We start from the raw sequence: 16,454 nt of genomic DNA, 5'->3' as shown, positions 1-16,454 counted from the left end.
CTCCACTACTTATGATGTATTAACTTCCTCTTAGAGGTTATTTTGGAGAAATAGGTTCTGTAACTTGTATTTTGGGCTTATTTTGGATTCTCTTATATATATGTTATATACTTATGTGCTCAAGCCGATTTATCTTTGCGAGCCGAGTCTTGAACTTTGATATTTGTACCTTGAAACTCTCTTTTGGTTATATCCATATTAGCTTCTCTTATCCTTTCTGTTTATCATTTACGTATCGTGAGTGTTGCGCTTTTTGTTTTACTGTTTTCAATTTTAACTTTTCTTCAAAGGCTCCTAGAATAAATCTTCTTCAACTATATTATATATAAGCTTTTATTTTTAGAATTCGTAGTGCCTCGCCACTTCTATTTTACATCCTAGGTGTAAAGCTCTGTGTGGTAGGGTGTTACAAAGTGTGCCACCAGACTATTGAGTGAAAAATTTGAAAAGATGAGCGAGCTAAAGAAAGCGATCGTTCCTGAATTAGGTTTTGGTGGACTCGTGCACATTTCGAAAATGAATGTGCCTCACAAACTATTAAAGGAGTTGGCTAACTCCTTTAAATTGGGAAAAAACACACTGGAAACAAGCTATGATCTCGTGTAATAAATTTAGGTGTATATGAGTGATATTTGGGTGTATTTCAAGTAATAAATTGTTTTCTTTTTTGTAGGAGATCTATTTCCTGATAAAGTGAGTTATAAGAATCTTTCTTAAGAGAACAAACTGATTTTTAGAAGGTTCCAGGGCAACACTCTAAAGAATCTGACCGATGACATGATGAGTATCGGTGTTGAAAACGAACAAGATTGCCTGATGTTCAAGAGGATTTTCATCCTCTATATTCAGATAGTGTTCTTGTTTCCAACTACAATAAGCAAAGTATCCCGTGCACATAGCTCCAATTTTTGAGATGGAGAAAATAACGGAGGGCAACTTGGGAGCCCATGTGCTGAATTTCATCATCAAAGGTATAACAAATTACCGTTTGAAAAAGAAAAAATCAATTCACAGATGCCTCTATGCCTTGATGATAATCTATTTTCATCTAGCAAAAAACAAGGACAAGAAAGGATAAGAAAATCCTGAACTGTCCTGGGTTAGCAACTGGAATAGAGAGCAGCTGGTTGCAAGGATGAGAGTAGAGATAGATTGTCATATGATAAGCGAACATAATACCTTCTCTAATTTGGGTGTGTTTTATTTATGTAGATGCTATAAACTAACATTTCTACTATTTCAAGACATCGTCAAGATGGCAGAAACAAAAAAGAAATTGAAAGAAATGAAAAAGAAAAAGAAAAGAAAGGAGAAAAGAAAAAACAAAACAAAGAAGCCAAATTCATCATCTGAGAGTGATCCATCAGAGACTGAAGTTGATTTTTCCTCTGAGTCTGAGTTGGAAGAAGACTCAGAGGAACCTAGAAGGAAACAACCCAAAAGGACGGTCCAAAAGTAAGTAATATTTTTGGGTCTATTTTGTCAGTTTTAAGGTGTTTTTTCCTAAAGATTGTTTACTTTCCAGAATGGAATCCAGAAAGAGGAAGCAGATTTTAGAGTATTCCAGTTCAGAAAGCAAAAGTGAATCCAATGATGAGTAAGATTCTGAAATTATTATCAATTTCTTTCCTGTTTCTATCAAAATTTAATGTATTAACAGAGAGTTTCTCATTTAATTTCAGGAGTGAAGAATCATTGCCAATTAAAAAATAAAAATCAAAGAAAAAAATTCACACTCCCGCCAAAAAGTATGCATTGCTTTTGAGAGTATCTCATCATCAATATTGTTGTATTTGTCTGATTCATAATTTTTTGATTTTCAGGACGCAATCCAAAAAAAGAAAGCACATAATTGAGGATTCGTCTTCAGAAGAAGAAATTCATTCCTATGATGGGTAAGATACTTTATAAAGCTATCTTACACTCTATAATCAAAACTATATCTTATTAACATGTACTTTTGAATGTAATGTCAGAACTGAAATTGGAACCGAAACAATAGAAGAACTTTTAAGACAATAAAAAAAAGAAGAAAACAAATGAAGAGGCTGCTGCACAGGGGTATGTTGAATTTGGGTGTATATTACCTTTTTTAAGGTGTTTTGGTTGCTGATTATTATTCTTGCTTTATTTGATAGAATTTTGATATCCTGATTTAACTAAAAAGTATTTTTTACTGAATGATATTTATTCTATACTTAGAATGCCGAAGGTGAACTTAGCAAACGAGACTGATCCTTTGTTTCAAGGACAAACGGATCAAAGTAGTGTAAACAAACCTTCAGATTGCATGTAATTTATTTTTCTTATACCACTAAATTCTTTTTTTACCATATTCTTCTAATTCTGTATATATTTTTTTAGAACAAAGAGCCCTTTAATATTTTATTCAAGAAAAAAAAGGCAGGAAAAAAAACAAAAATCTGCAACTACGTAAGTTCTCAAAAAAATGAGCCTTTCCGGGTGTATTTGGTTATTATTTGGGTACATTGTTTTCTTATTTGGGTGGATTTCAGGTTGAGTCGGGAAGAAGAATCGGTCAGTGACCCAGCTCAACAACAGATGGTTGTTTTTCAACCTTCTAATCATCTATTTCAAAGGGCTTTCTTAACGTATTATTTTTGTCTTGTTTAGAGTTCCAATTCAACTATGCCTGCCTTCATCTCAGACAACATCAGTAAGCCCTGTGCCACCATTTGAACCATCTGCCCCAACAGAGAGGTGAGGAATAATATTCAGGTGTATTTAGTTATTATTTGGGTTTATTGTTTTCTTATTTGGGTGTATATCTCAAAAATTGAGCTGTAATTGATTTTTTTATAATTTGATTCATTTTCTCTAACCCTGCAGCACTCCACAACCCCAGAAAGTTGATGAAAGCACACCGACGGTGCCACCAGCTCAATCTAAAATGTAAGTTCAGCACAATAGAACTTAGTTTTCGGTATCATTCGTCTATTCTTATTCTTATAGTACGATATATCTCAACACACAGTGATTTAGCCCCTGAAGCCACTGCTGCTGCACTATTGATGATGGCCCGGACAGCATCTTACGTACTTAGGAAATTTCTGTTGCCATCATTCAGCCTTGGCTTGACTGATTCAAGCCAAGAAGAAACACAGACCCAAGAGGGGTAGGGGCAACCAGAACCTCAGGTGGGAAAAAGTTCGGAAACCGGAGTACTAATAGAAGAATTAAATGAGCTGGTGGAAAAAATTGCAAATAGTAGAGAAAAGACAGCATTGAATTTTGCAGAGGGTAAAAGTCCCCCAATTGAAAAGCAGACTGTGGGCCAGATTTTTGACAAGTTTGAAACTCCTGCAAGGAGCAATTTAATGTCGGCCAAAATGAAAGAAAAATGCTACCTTTGGGCTACACGTATAAGAACATACGGGGACGGAAGTACTGATGAGTATGATCCAATTTGCACACTCAATGCTCAACAACCATTGGTGTTGTCAAGAGTCCACTTTGCATCTCTAAAAGCTGCTTCATATATCAAAACTGACGTAAGATTAGAATAAGATTAATGATTATGTTATGACATGTGACTGCAATATTGATTGATGTAATTAATTTGGCTATTTTATTTTTCTAGATTGTCACTGCTATGTGCCTGATCTTGAACCAAGAAAATATTAAAAGATTCCAGTAAGAAATTTACTGTCTCCCACCTAATATTGTGGTAAGGTGCAATGTAATAGAATTTGGGTGTATTTTATTATCTTTTGGGTGTATTAAAAGATTTCTTTTGGTGTTTCACAAATGCTGCAGAACATGGCCATTGGAAATCATCCAGGTGGGGAGTTCTTACAGCCGAAATCCAAAAAGCCATTTAAGGTCGAAGACTACCCAATGTTTATACCCTTTTTGGACCTGACAAAATTAGCATCACATCCATATGTAAGTTTTCTTTTCTAAAACTTCTTATCACAATTCTTTGGTTATGTGCGAATTAAACTAAAACACTGTTCAATGTGAACATGCTTCAGATTTTTGCACATGTTTGCTATTCAGAGCATTGGTGGATATAGGTGGCTGACGTAAGAAAGAAAAAATTTTATATACTTGACCCATATCACAAGGAGTGTCCCTCCAAACCCAGAATGAAGCTAATTAAATTTATCGTAAGTTGATTATATTTTTTGCGTTTTAAAATTTGGGTGTATTTCAATTCAAAGTAAGGTGTATAGTGTGATCCTTTGGGTGTATTCATTTATTAGATTTATTCTTTCTTATATTTTGTTTTATTTTTTATTTTTAGGGGTACGTGATTTCGAGAATTAGGGTATATGCCGGGGGCACCTCTCAAGAGAAAAGATCGTGAAATTGAACTTCCATACATTAACATTTCAGGCCAACAAACACCGTATAAATCTTTCACTCTGAAAATTGTGTTTTCTCTTGCTGTCCTATTTTAATTTGCTAAATTATTTTTGGTTTTAAGCTATGATTGTGCTGTTTATGTAATGAAATGGTTTGAAATAATCCAGCCTCAAAACGTTAACAAGGGGAAGTATGAGTGGGACAATTGGACTCAGGTTATTGTGTTTAAAACTATATAACTCTCTATTACTTTTCTAAATTAACAGAGTTGATTAAAAGAATATTCTTTCAAACTGTAGGCGGAGGTGGACCACTTCAGAGTTGAATTTGCTTCCCGAATTCTTTTTCATGAGATGAATCGTGACAGAGATACAGTGATTAGGGGAAGTGAAGCAATGAGATTGTCGAAGCCATCTGCAGTGTTATTGAGTCCATATTGTCAAGTAGATTCATATGATATTGACAGTGACAGTGATTAATTTCAGTGTTATCTAGTCTTGAAATAGTTTGATCACTTGTAAATTTTGTGAATATTTAATGCAGTTGTATTATAAAATTTGTTTGCATAAATAAACTGTTTGTGCTGTATTCAAAAGCTGTAAATTACAGGTACAAAAAAAATAAAGGAAAACAACACCAAACCAACTAATACACCCAATTACGTTAATTATATACCCAAATATGACCCGTATACACCCAAATATATACCTTAAAGCCCTAAACCCTAAAACCCTAACCTAAACCCTAAACCACTAAAACCCTAAACTCTAAGTCCTAAATCCTAAATCCTAAATCCTAAACTCCTAAACCCTAAACCCCTAAATCCTAAACCCCTAAACCCTAAAACCCTAACCACTAAACCCTAAACCCTAAAATCCTAAAACCCTAAACCATAAACCTTAAAACCCTAAACCCTAAACCCTAAACCCTAAAACCCTAAACCCTAAACCCTAAACCTTAAACCCTAAAAACTAAACAAAACACTAATTTCTAACATAAACAGCAGCATCTAAAAAATATAAAATTAAAATGTCAAACACAAGAGAATTCAGAAATACACCCAAAAAACTGAGCGTTACACCAATATCCTGTAACTATACACCCAAAAACTTATCTGCTGCTGCTGGATCCCTAAACTGATAATTCATAACATGTCCGTGATATTGGTTGGAATTTGCTTGCACCACTGATGCAGCATCAAAAAGGTTTAATTGGAAATAATAAACTCACATATTAGCAAAAATATTAACAAAATAATTAAACTCAATTACCACCTATTTAAAGAACATCGCTTTTACCTCGCTTAGAGCTCTCGTTTTCTTCTTCTTTGAGGGATTTGCAATCTATTTGTCCAACTTTGAACATAGCCTATTTTTTGGACATCTTCTTGTTCGAACCCTTGGAGGGCTTTGAAGCTCGTTAACGGATTCCAAGTTGGCATCTTCATGAGATAATGAACAGGTCACCTTCCTTTTGGCTTTCAGTTCTTCCATCTCAACCATGACGTTATCGTAGGCACGGTGCAGAATGGCAGTCAACTCCTCAGATTTTGATACAAATTCGCATATATTTTGCTAACGAAACACCAATTCGTCAAACCTCTTGCTTCTTGGCTCCAACAGTGGCTCGTCGTGGCTGCTCTTGATGTGTGTGTGTCGCTTCTTTAACTTCTTGATCCATCGTTCAATATATATCTCGGTTACAAAACACTAATTTCCCTAAATCTAATTTCCCTAACCCTAGCCGCCATACCCCTTTCCCCAAAAACAACATAACACCCATAGCTTCAGTAAACCAGAGAAAGAAAGGAAAGAAAGAAAGGGAGAAGAAAGAACAGGGAGAGCAGAGAGGAGGAAGGAGGAAGAAGGAGGCGGCGCGTTGGGTGTCACTGCCATCGTCACCGTCGCTGTTGGCAGAGGAGAGAGGAGATCCGAGAGAGAAGGAGATCGCATAGCTGCCACTGCCCAGCCGCGTCGCCGCCGTCCCATGGAGCTGTCGCTGAACCACCGCACGAGGGAGACGAGGAAGAAGACACCGTCACTGCGCCACGCGTCGCCGCCGACCTGCCTTGAAGCCGCCATCGCAAATCAAATCTGAGGCGAGAGAGAGAGAGACGCGAAGAAGGAGGGGACCGCGCGGTGCCGCCGTGCCCAGTCGTGCCCTCACCGCGAAGCCATCACCGTCGATCCGTCTTTGTCAATGGAGACCCCACCGTTGAGCTGCTGCACCGCCGCTGCCGCCATTGGGCTTGCCGGGAAGGTGAGCTCGAACGAGAGTGGGAGAACACGGAGGATTGCCACTGTGGGTGTCGCTGCCGAAGCTTCTGGCCATGCCTCTGCCGCCGGAGAACGTTGCTGCCGCCTGAAACCACCACTGAAGCCTGTATCTGTGTGGTAAGCTCTAAGCTTGCTTTAGCTTCTTTGTCTGTTAAGTTAGTTTTTACTGTGAGAGTGGTTGCTGAGATTGTCTGTGTCAGGATATATGGTCACTGTGAATTTTTCTGTCATATGCCACCATCGGAGCCGCTAAACCGGTGGTAAGATCGCTGCTGCTCTGTGTTCTTTTACAGTAAGTATTTACGTTTCGAAAAACCTTCGCGTTAGTGTCCTGTTATGTGTATTAAAGTCTTTGCGATATTGATGTGTTAGGAATCAGTAACCGAGCTTACATGTAGCGATTAAGGCTGTTTCTGCTATTGGGAAAGCAAGCGGAGCTGAGGCTTCAGTTGCCGCTGATTTTGGGCTTAGAGAAAAGAGTTCAGTTGACGCGTTTGGGTTATGGTTTCTCATTTCGAGGTAGGGGCCTTTTTCAGAAAACTATACTTTATGATTTAGAATTGTTATATATGGATGCTGCTATGAGAAATATATTTTTAGTGATTGTATAAGTCTTATGTATTATTTAGTTGTCTTGGTTGGATATGAATGTTTGTTTGACTGGGTTATTGTTTGGTTTGGTTCGGATCCGAAAAGGGTGGCAAAGTCCAAGTTTTAGGGGAGATGCTGCCAAATTTTTATGAAATTAAGATTTTGTTTTAAAATGTGATTTAGAAAATGATTTGGACTTGAGAGGTCCTATTATTTGGTTCTTGATTTATTAAGAAATTGGTGTTTCGAGTTTAAGCTGTTTAAGAAAAATTCATGTTTTCCGATTGATTTAAATATGAAAGGGCCTATGTTTTGAAGATTGATTAAGGAAGTACCTTTGGAGGAGTTTTAATGGATTTTAAAAGAAATTGAATTTTGATTAATTAAATTCGTTTTGCTTTTGAGGTATTCTTTTAATTTTGACTTAGCAAGATTAAACAATTTCGAGCCCTGGAAAGGTTTCCGATTTAATAATGAAATGAAATTGGTTTTTAGGCTTAAATAACTTTGATTTTGAAAGTGGATTATGAACCTGGAATAGTTGAGATATGAGGATTTTGAATTTTGAAACAAAGATGAGTTTGAATTTTTGGGTTTTAAAGTAAAGTAATTTGAGAAAAAAGGTGAAATATGGCAAGAATGATTATTTGACTTGGTTTGGATTGTGAATGAAGTGCGGAAATGATGATGAATGAATGATTATGAATGAATATGTGGCTTATGAATTTAATGTTATCTGAGATACGAGTTTTCTTGGGTACAGAACCGTGACTTGCCACCACGTGTTTCAGGTTGAGACTCGATACTCTGTTGACCCTACGACGTAAGGGTGATCGGGCACGTATAAATTTCCGGGAATGGTACCCCCCATTGAGTGATTTGATATATATATATATATATATATATATATATATATATATATATATATATGAGAAAAAGCTATGCATAGACTCATAGGGATGCACGTCGGGGGACAGTCCAGGGGTTTAGCAAACTGGACTTGTCGGGTTGGCTTGATAACCGACAGATGATACTCATCAGCCATAGGGCAGGCATTCATTATATGCATCTACGTGACCTTTTTTGGGTGTGCATATTGTAATTAGTTTGCCTACATGAATAATTATGTCTAATTGCTAATTGCTCTACTTGATATAACTGCTTGATTGTGTTTGACCTTCTTACTTGTGTTTGTGACTAAAAACTGGTTGGATTGTGGTGGATTGACTGTTATTGAAATGTTTGGGCCTATAGCCCTGATTGATTATGTGATGGGCCGAAGGCCGTGAATCGTTTGTGTTTTTAGTTTAGTAAAGTATGAAAAACTAAACTGGTTCAGCATAGACTTAATGAACCTATGCTTGGAACAGTTTGGTCATTCATACTGTCTAGGAAAAGCTCTTTTAAAAGGGTTTGGATTTTTGGAGAATTAATGGAGTTCTCTTTTAAAAAGGATTTTCAATTTTGAATTCGGATCTATGGTTTTGAAAAGATACATAAGGCGGGTAACAATCATTGTACTTTAGAAACAGTTTTTATTTTCACGTATCCTATTATAATAATTCTGCAACCCTATAGTGAGAACCCTTTCGAGTACGATGTTCTCACTCCCCTACAGGTGTTTCCTTTTCAAGATATGGACGAGAAAGTCACGAAGAGTTTATTCTATTTTCTGTTTATATGATGTATTGTAGTAGTTACCTTTTTTCCTCGCCTTTATCCTTACAAAGTTTTATAAGAGGGATAGGAATTGTATTAGGTAATGCTTGTAAATTGTTTATATATATGTATCCTTTGTAAGTATTAATATTTGTATGGATGTATGTTATCTATTAAAAAGTCTTTTGAGCAGTAATACGAATTAAGTTTTGAACAAGCTCATATTTTAGTATTAAATATTATAAGAATAGTCGTAATACCCGAACTATCAGAGTGGCTCAGCTGGAAGTGTAACATTTTGATAGTTAGGGTGTTACAATATCTCTCTAACTGTTAACCTGATTTTAGAAACAATCAATCAATAAATAACAACGAAACAGGAGAGAAGCACACGGAGTTTCAAATTTCAATTCAATAATACACAAAATCACACATGTGAATCGGAGAAGATAAGGCAGAGGACTTATGAAAAACACCGGAACGTATGATATGAACAAAGAGGTCGACGATTCTGATTCTGATTTTTTTTTTCTTTTTGGTCTTGGGTTCTGATTATGTTGAATTGGGGTTAGGAATTTTATATTTTTTTACTGGTGCCTACAACGTCGTAGTGGCACCGTTTTTTGTTTTTGTCTTGGGCTAAGCCCAAAGAATCCTACCCGAACCAAAACCCAACCCACCTGACCCAAACCCCATTTGATCATCCTCTCACAATGAAGACGACGCACAAAGCTTCTTGTTTCCATGGCTGCCGCGACTCGCCTCCAATTGATCTTCGGGTCTGGAGTCAAGACTTGATGCAATTGAGCTGGCCCAAACAGGTCTCTCCCCAAGAAGATCCGCTGCAGAGGATGACGGAGTCCGCTTAGCGCTGAACGCTGCCCTGCTTTCGCCGACGATCTCCTTTGATTCTCATCCATCGAAAACTTTCACTCACGCACTGCTCCTGTTTCAAGCATGGTGTCAATTGCTACCTCCGAATTCTCATCCATCTGCGCTGCTGCTTGCTGTGACTGGCCCCCTTTTTCATGTATTGCTGTAATTGTTCCTCAACTAATTCTTTGAGGCTTCTTTGTTTTCATGTCATTGTGTTTGTAGCCCACCCAAATTCACAGAATTCATCGTCACAGTGTTCGATCAATTGCATATGGTTGCGAATTGCGATTCCGCTGCGAGTTCTCCCTTATACAGGAGAATAGGATAATATATAATAGGAAAAGTATGAGGAGCCAATGGAATATTTGTACAATGTGTACAATGGAGGTTTAGGGAGTATTAGAGATATAACCATTAGTGTTATCTTTTTCCATCAACTGAAGCTTTTGGGATGAGTGGTATCATGACATGGTATTAGAACTCTAGATCCAAAAGGTCAAGAGTTCGATCCTTGGTGAACCCAAAAATCAGTTTAAGCTTTTGGGAAGATGTTTATTATCCCTAGTACTCGGATGGTTATTCTAGATAGTATGAGGGATGTTCATTTTGTAACTCAATATCCCATTGTACAAATAGTCCATTGGCTCCCTAGCAGGACTCTATATAATAATATTATCATTATTTTATTATCTATTCTATTATATAAAAATCGGATGTCTGCACTTAATGATGAAGCTGACGTGGCATGCTTCTGAGAGTGTTTCCCGATTTAATTTATTTGATTTGATTTGATTTGATTTGATTATATATTTAAATATTATAATTCATTCTATACGCGTTAGTGCATTACTGATTGCTGGTCTCCCTATTCTCTTTTCTTACTTTCAGTCATTTCTTCATTCAAAGATTAGAAAAAGGAAAAACCCTAGCTAGCCTCCACCGCCGCCGAACGGATTGACCGGTTGCCGCCGTCCGTGGCTGTCCGAGGAGTCTTTCTTTGTACTGTCGTTGTTTTCCAAGTCAGATCCCCTATTTGATGTCTTCTTCATCACTCGGCGCCCATCCTCCGTCGGATTCTTCCTGCTGCTCGTGGTCGTCTTGTCGCCGTCGTCTCGACGTCATTATCTCGAAGGTCAGTGGCTTTGGTGCGCACCTATTCTTCGATTTTCATTTTATTCTCTGAATTTCTGTTCTGAATCAACAAATTATTGAATGATTATAGGGTTTTGTGTTTTGCTGAAATCTTTGAACGATTGTTTGATTTTTGAGTTCTGGCTCTGTTGTACTGATGCTGCTTTGTGTGTTTTGTGTTTTGTGTTTTAGATTACACGGAACAAAAAAAACCACTTACTTGGAACACTTGCACACAAACATGCCCAGTCCTAACAGCAGCTTCCCAATGAATCCTTGGTTGGGTCCTTCCCCTGTTCTCAGAACCTTAGCTGTAATCATGGTAAGTCTCTAAACTAATTAATTAATGTATGTAATTTAAAACCCTAATCCCAAATTGCATGCGACCAACATGTAATTAATTTTATCATACAATTGATCCTATTTTTAATACGTCTTTTCACGTAATTTTTTTTGTTTTGTCTAAATCTTATATATTTTTTTTATTTGTCTTATGTTGCAATATTTTTTTTGGAGTCAATAAAAATCAATTCCTCAGATTTTAAATTATAGAAAATATGATACTATCCTCTCAACACAATCTTTGGTCATATATGGAAGGTACTGATAACAAACCTTTTGGGAATTATATCAGATTAGGAAACAAAAAATTGGTGCTATATATCAAATTTAATTCTCATAACGCCTTTAGTCTGTACCTCTTGAAATGTCAGTATCTATGATATAGAATGTTTTGACAACATACAAAAATAAAATAATTTCATGCCTTTTCGAAACTTATTGTGATTTACAGTTCCTAATTAGTGTATGTAAATATGGTGATTTCCTCTTCAGCATATATTGCTTCTTATTTTGATTTTTCAGAATTAAACTCCAGTTTGCCATGTAAATGGAACACAGTAAATGTTGGCCGTTGATTTCTAACCTACAATTGAATTTTATTTTATTTATTGATTATTGATTTATTGATTTATTGATTTTATTGATATGATTCAGATTCTTTAATCCTGAATAGTCTAAACACTTTCCCTTTTTTTTAGCTGGATTTTGATAGGAACGTAAAGATTCTTGCAATTCTTACCAATACTGGGGCTGAACAGTGCTGTGACTCTCTATAAGTTTGGCATAGGTGATCACCACATTTGTTCTTTATCTACACTGAAATTCAATTTATTTAAGTAATTTTGTAGTGGCAGGTAGCAATGGCAGCTAGGTGAGTTCATGTGCCATGTGGATTGTTTCACAATAAGTTTTTTTTATCTTTCACTAAATATGAGGTCTTTGATTTTTAGGTATGATCTCATCAATTGTATCAATGCTGGTCCAGCGCATAAGGTGTAGAAGCTCAAAGTACGTGTCATTAGACTTTGGACCGTTTCTCAATTTGCAAGATCTGGGATGAAGGCACCTATTGAGATGGTTGTCCTTGATGAAGAGGTAAAATTTTCTCTTTTCATTTCAGATTTATTTTGGTAATGACTGAGCAATAAACCTCATTTATCTATGACTCTATAAAATTAATGCATTCAGGGAGATACAATTCAATGCACTGTAAAAGACATATTTGTTCCTATCTTCGAGGGCTTACTCACTGAGGGCAACGTGTACGTGGTCACTAATTTTGGAGTTGCTTTGAATACCATCAAGTTCAAGCCTACTAGACACAAATTTAGGATCCATTTCAAGAGGGACACGATTGTGCGTCCGGTACAAGATTCTTCAGTTCCATTGAACGGATTTAATTTTGTTCCGTTCAAAACAATTCAATCAGAGTCTAAAGAAGATGGTTATTTAGTTGGTAAGTACTTTGTTAGATTAATCTATGATGCATGTGTTATTTAATTCTTTAAAGTCTAATTTTTTAATCCTATATATTGTTTTGCACCATTTGCTGTCTTTTTTATTATGAGCATATAGTGGACAGATATAGATTCAATTGATGGTTGTTGTTATTCCTCTCAAGTCTCAACTATTGTAGATTCATATAATATTAATCTAAAATTTGTTTCATTGAGATATTATATTAAGGAAGAATTTTTTTATTATTCCCTTCCTGTAACAAATATTCCCTTGCTGTAATTTTATATTAAGAAATAATATAATTTCTAACTCAGTTAAATATTGTTTCATTTGAATTTTGTTTAATAAAAATATTTATATAATTTTGTGTATTATCTTTATAATGTCCTATAATTTTGTTTCTTCAGGAACTTCGATTTCTAGGCCCTAACTATTTATTAACAGTTTTTTATATTTTTATTTTTAAGAGAATTAAAGGGATCTAATTTCAACATGAATAAAATGCGTTGATTCCAAAGAGAAAAATTTGGGCATATAGAGTTTTGTTAATCAATAGATTGGTGCCTTTATTTTGTAGATGTGATAGGTCAGCTTGCTTCTAAGGGTAACTTGGTCGAATTCACACGGGACGGGAAGCCGTCAAGTTATATCACCATAGAACTTGATGATCTTGAGTAATGCTTAATATCTTTTTGATAGTGGCTTTTGTTTTAAAATCTTATTTTGGAATTTTGTGTCTCTCTTTAATCTACAATAATTGCTATTTCTTATAGGGGTGGACAGAAATTAAGGGTAACGTTGTGGCAGTCTTTTGCTTTTGAATTGCTCAAATATCTAGAGGAACACCCGTGTCTTACCTATGTGGTTATTCTCCAAATGGGCAAGATGAAATTTTATAGTGGTTTGTTTATTTGTTTATTTTACTGGTATTTGAATGCATGTTTTCTGTCATCATATGCTTATGGTATTTTCTTTGTTTTGTTATGTCTTTTGTAGGGGTCATGGGTGTATCTAACACAAACTACAATTCGAAACTGTTTATCAATGTTGAGTTTCCAGCTGCCAGGGATTTCTTTGCGAGGTACAGTGTATAGATCAGTATTGTGGTAAGCAGATTATTTATACAATGCTTTTGATTATTAAACTATTAACAAATTTCATAATTTCTGATTTAAAAATGCAAGGGTGAACAAATTGGATCCTGTTGACGGACAAGGCATAATGCCGCTGGTCTGTGGTCAACCTGTTTCAGATGAGGAGGATTTTTTGCGTCTGTCAGTCTACAAAACAATTGCAGAGATAAAGGAGCATAATCAGGTAAAATTCTTTCTTTATTAGTCTTCCTTTTTTTATTGTATGTTTTTATTGTATTAGTTCTAATGTTTGTTGGATCATAATCTCAATTGTTGTGTTGTACCCTCCCATCCATCGATTTTAGGATGCTGTATTTGTTACAGCCGGGACGATTAAAGAAGTTGAGACTGAATTTGGTTGGTGGTACAAAGGATGTAAGAAGTGTCGTTGTGGCTTGAGGGAACTTGATAAAAAATATTTCTGTCCCAATTACATTAGAGACTACGGGTTCTATGAGCCAAGGTATGACTCACGATACTTCTTTAACATTCACACATTATATACTCTTTGTCCTCGAAGATAATGGTGTAATCTATGCATTTGTATTATTTGCTCAGACACTATTAAATTATTATTATTCAAATAGGTATTTTTATAACATTTTTTATGAATTATATATAATAAGGATTATTTTAAACTATTCTCGCTTGTGGGATGGAGACTCTTGGATAATTCCCTTTTCTGAGTTTCCAGATCGAATATGGAATCTTATGTGTTGTTTTTGAGTTTGATGTGAAGTTTCACACTGCTCATGATTATTATTTTTTTCTTGATTACATGTTGTAAAATTCTACTTGATTAGTAATTTTTTTTTAATTAAAAGGCACTGCTCATAATTTTTGCTTTTGTTATGGCCAGTCGGTGATAATTGTGTGAATGTGGGGTTGGAGATTTAGATTAACTATTATTGAAATCACATTGCAAAGTTACTTCCGTGGCTTGCTATTTCTGTGTTTTTGGATTCTGATTCACAAGGGAAATATAAAAAGATTTATTGGCTACTGGTTTGTTTAGCCTTGATTTGTTCACGGGGTCACTTGCTTTTAGATTTTTTTAATTCCATTTGATATGTTTTATTCTTCCTTGTGGGATGGAGACTCTTGGGTAAGTCATTATAAAATTATTTGCATCCAATTCAGTAATAGCATAGTATAGACACTGATTATTGGTAAGATTTATGTAGTGTGTTGTTCTTGGACTGTATATTTTTTGGTGAATAATAGGTACATCATCCACATAAGGGTGATAGACCACACCGATGCTGCCTCTTTTGTTTTGTTCGATGGAGAAGCTGCAAAGTTTCTTGGAGTTTCTGCTAAGGACCTTAGGCAGTCTTGTGTGACTAAGGTTTGATGTCATATTCATTTTTTTGTGTTAATAGTCTGGACTATACCTTAATTTTTATTACTTATGAGAGCATGAATGAAGTTTTTTTCCCTAACTGTGAAGGGTGTTGAGAAAAATTCCTGTCCCGAAGAGATTAATAAGCTTAGGGATATTAAGTTCATCTTCAAAGTGCAACTCAAGATGAGGAATCTAAACTCTTATGAACCATATGTGATTCATGTGCTGAGAATGACTAATGAGAATTCTCTGGTCTCTGCCTTCCTGGATAAATACAATCCTGACACTGTAATCCCCTCTGTCTAATAACTTTTTCTTTTGTTTCTGTATTACAAAAACAGATCAACCAGATTTTGATGATGTCTTTTTATTGAATCAATTGTTTTGTAGGGCCTTTTGTCCCATGAAAATTCTGAACTATTGAGTTTGTCTACTGGTCCATACAACACTTCTAAGGTTTGTGTCAAATGATTTCCAATTTAAATTGTTACAGTGATGTTATTAATTTTTACATAGTAACTAAAATATTATTATTCTTATATTTATTGGTACATGATGGCATATCCCAGGCTTGTGAGAGTGAGCCAACTCCATCACCTGCAGTTGATGAGAAACATAATTCTAAGATTCTCGGAGCTAAGAAATATATTGAAGAGATTGGAGAGGAGTCAGTTTCATCCAAATCTAAGAAAGCAAAGTGGGTTGTGGTGGAGGACTAAATCAACACGCCTCTACACAGTTCGATTTAAAATATAGGAGAATAATTTATTTAAACTATTATTTGAATGAACTATGGTTGTTTGAAAGTTATTAGGATCTACAATATATGAGTAGTTTATTTTTCAAAGTTTTTGTGTTGACATTAATTTATCTCTTATAACTTGATACAAGAGTTGTTTCGTATATTTGTTTATTTAATCCAAGATTTTGAGTGTGTTTTCTTTTAATAAATAGTTATTATTATTATTAGTATTTGAATAATTATATAAAAAAATGAAAGCCCGTTGAAGAAATAAGTGTAATATTGGTGGTGGTGATAATATGTTGGCAATTGCAAGGAGAGTTGAGTGAGATTCAACTATGCACAGCATGTTTGGTCTTGGAATATCTTGAACCTTGCATTGGAATCCCCTCTCTCACATGGATATGATTACTACTTTGAGAACTTGGGAATAAATCATGCATTACTGAAATTATTTGCTCATTCAGCATCATTATTATTATCATTATCATATACTTCTTCAGTTTTAAAATAGGTATGGCTTTTATTTTAATTTAAAATGCATTTTTTAATTTTTTAATGAATCTAAATGT

General features: G+C 35.3%; 1 protein-coding gene across 3 annotated transcripts; it reads left to right on the top strand.

Moving 5' to 3' along the window:
* On the top strand, positions 10,624 to 15,939 carry LOC107615008 (replication protein A 70 kDa DNA-binding subunit E). Of its 3 annotated transcripts, XM_021111631.1 has the most exons (15): positions 10,624 to 10,863; positions 11,055 to 11,184; positions 11,903 to 11,991; positions 12,155 to 12,299; positions 12,393 to 12,660; positions 13,240 to 13,336; positions 13,436 to 13,563; positions 13,659 to 13,743; positions 13,847 to 13,979; positions 14,101 to 14,258; positions 15,020 to 15,143; positions 15,246 to 15,428; positions 15,531 to 15,596; positions 15,710 to 15,807; positions 15,838 to 15,939. In XM_021111631.1, exons 4-15 carry the CDS (start codon positions 12,261 to 12,263, stop codon positions 15,857 to 15,859), a joined length of 1,401 nt encoding a protein of 466 aa, XP_020967290.1. In that variant the 5' UTR covers positions 10,624 to 10,863; positions 11,055 to 11,184; positions 11,903 to 11,991; positions 12,155 to 12,260; the 3' UTR covers positions 15,860 to 15,939. The 3 variants fall into 3 exon arrangements, with proteins under 3 accessions (XP_020967290.1, XP_020967289.1, XP_016172615.2); XM_021111630.1 differs by having other exon boundaries at positions 12,190 to 12,299; positions 15,710 to 15,939; XM_016317129.2 differs by having other exon boundaries at positions 15,710 to 15,939.

This window comes from Arachis ipaensis, chromosome B09 (genome assembly GCF_000816755.2).
Source record: "Arachis ipaensis cultivar K30076 chromosome B09, Araip1.1, whole genome shotgun sequence".
Lineage (NCBI taxonomy): Eukaryota > Viridiplantae > Streptophyta > Magnoliopsida > Fabales > Fabaceae > Arachis > Arachis ipaensis.
The sequence above is the reverse complement of the archived record's forward strand: the minus strand, read 5'-3'. Positions and strand labels throughout refer to the sequence as shown.

Bases quoted from the DNA above. Each gene is read 5' to 3' on its own strand.
- LOC107615008 (XM_021111630.1), top strand. From the start codon at position 12,261: ATGAAGGCACCTATTGAGATGGTTGTCCTTGATGAAGAG. The intron at 13,337-13,435 runs GTAATGCTTAAT...TATTTCTTATAG, and splicing joins ATAGAACTTGATGATCTTGA to GGGTGGACAGAAATTAAGGG. The intron at 13,980-14,100 runs GTAAAATTCTTT...CATCGATTTTAG, and splicing joins AGATAAAGGAGCATAATCAG to GATGCTGTATTTGTTACAGC.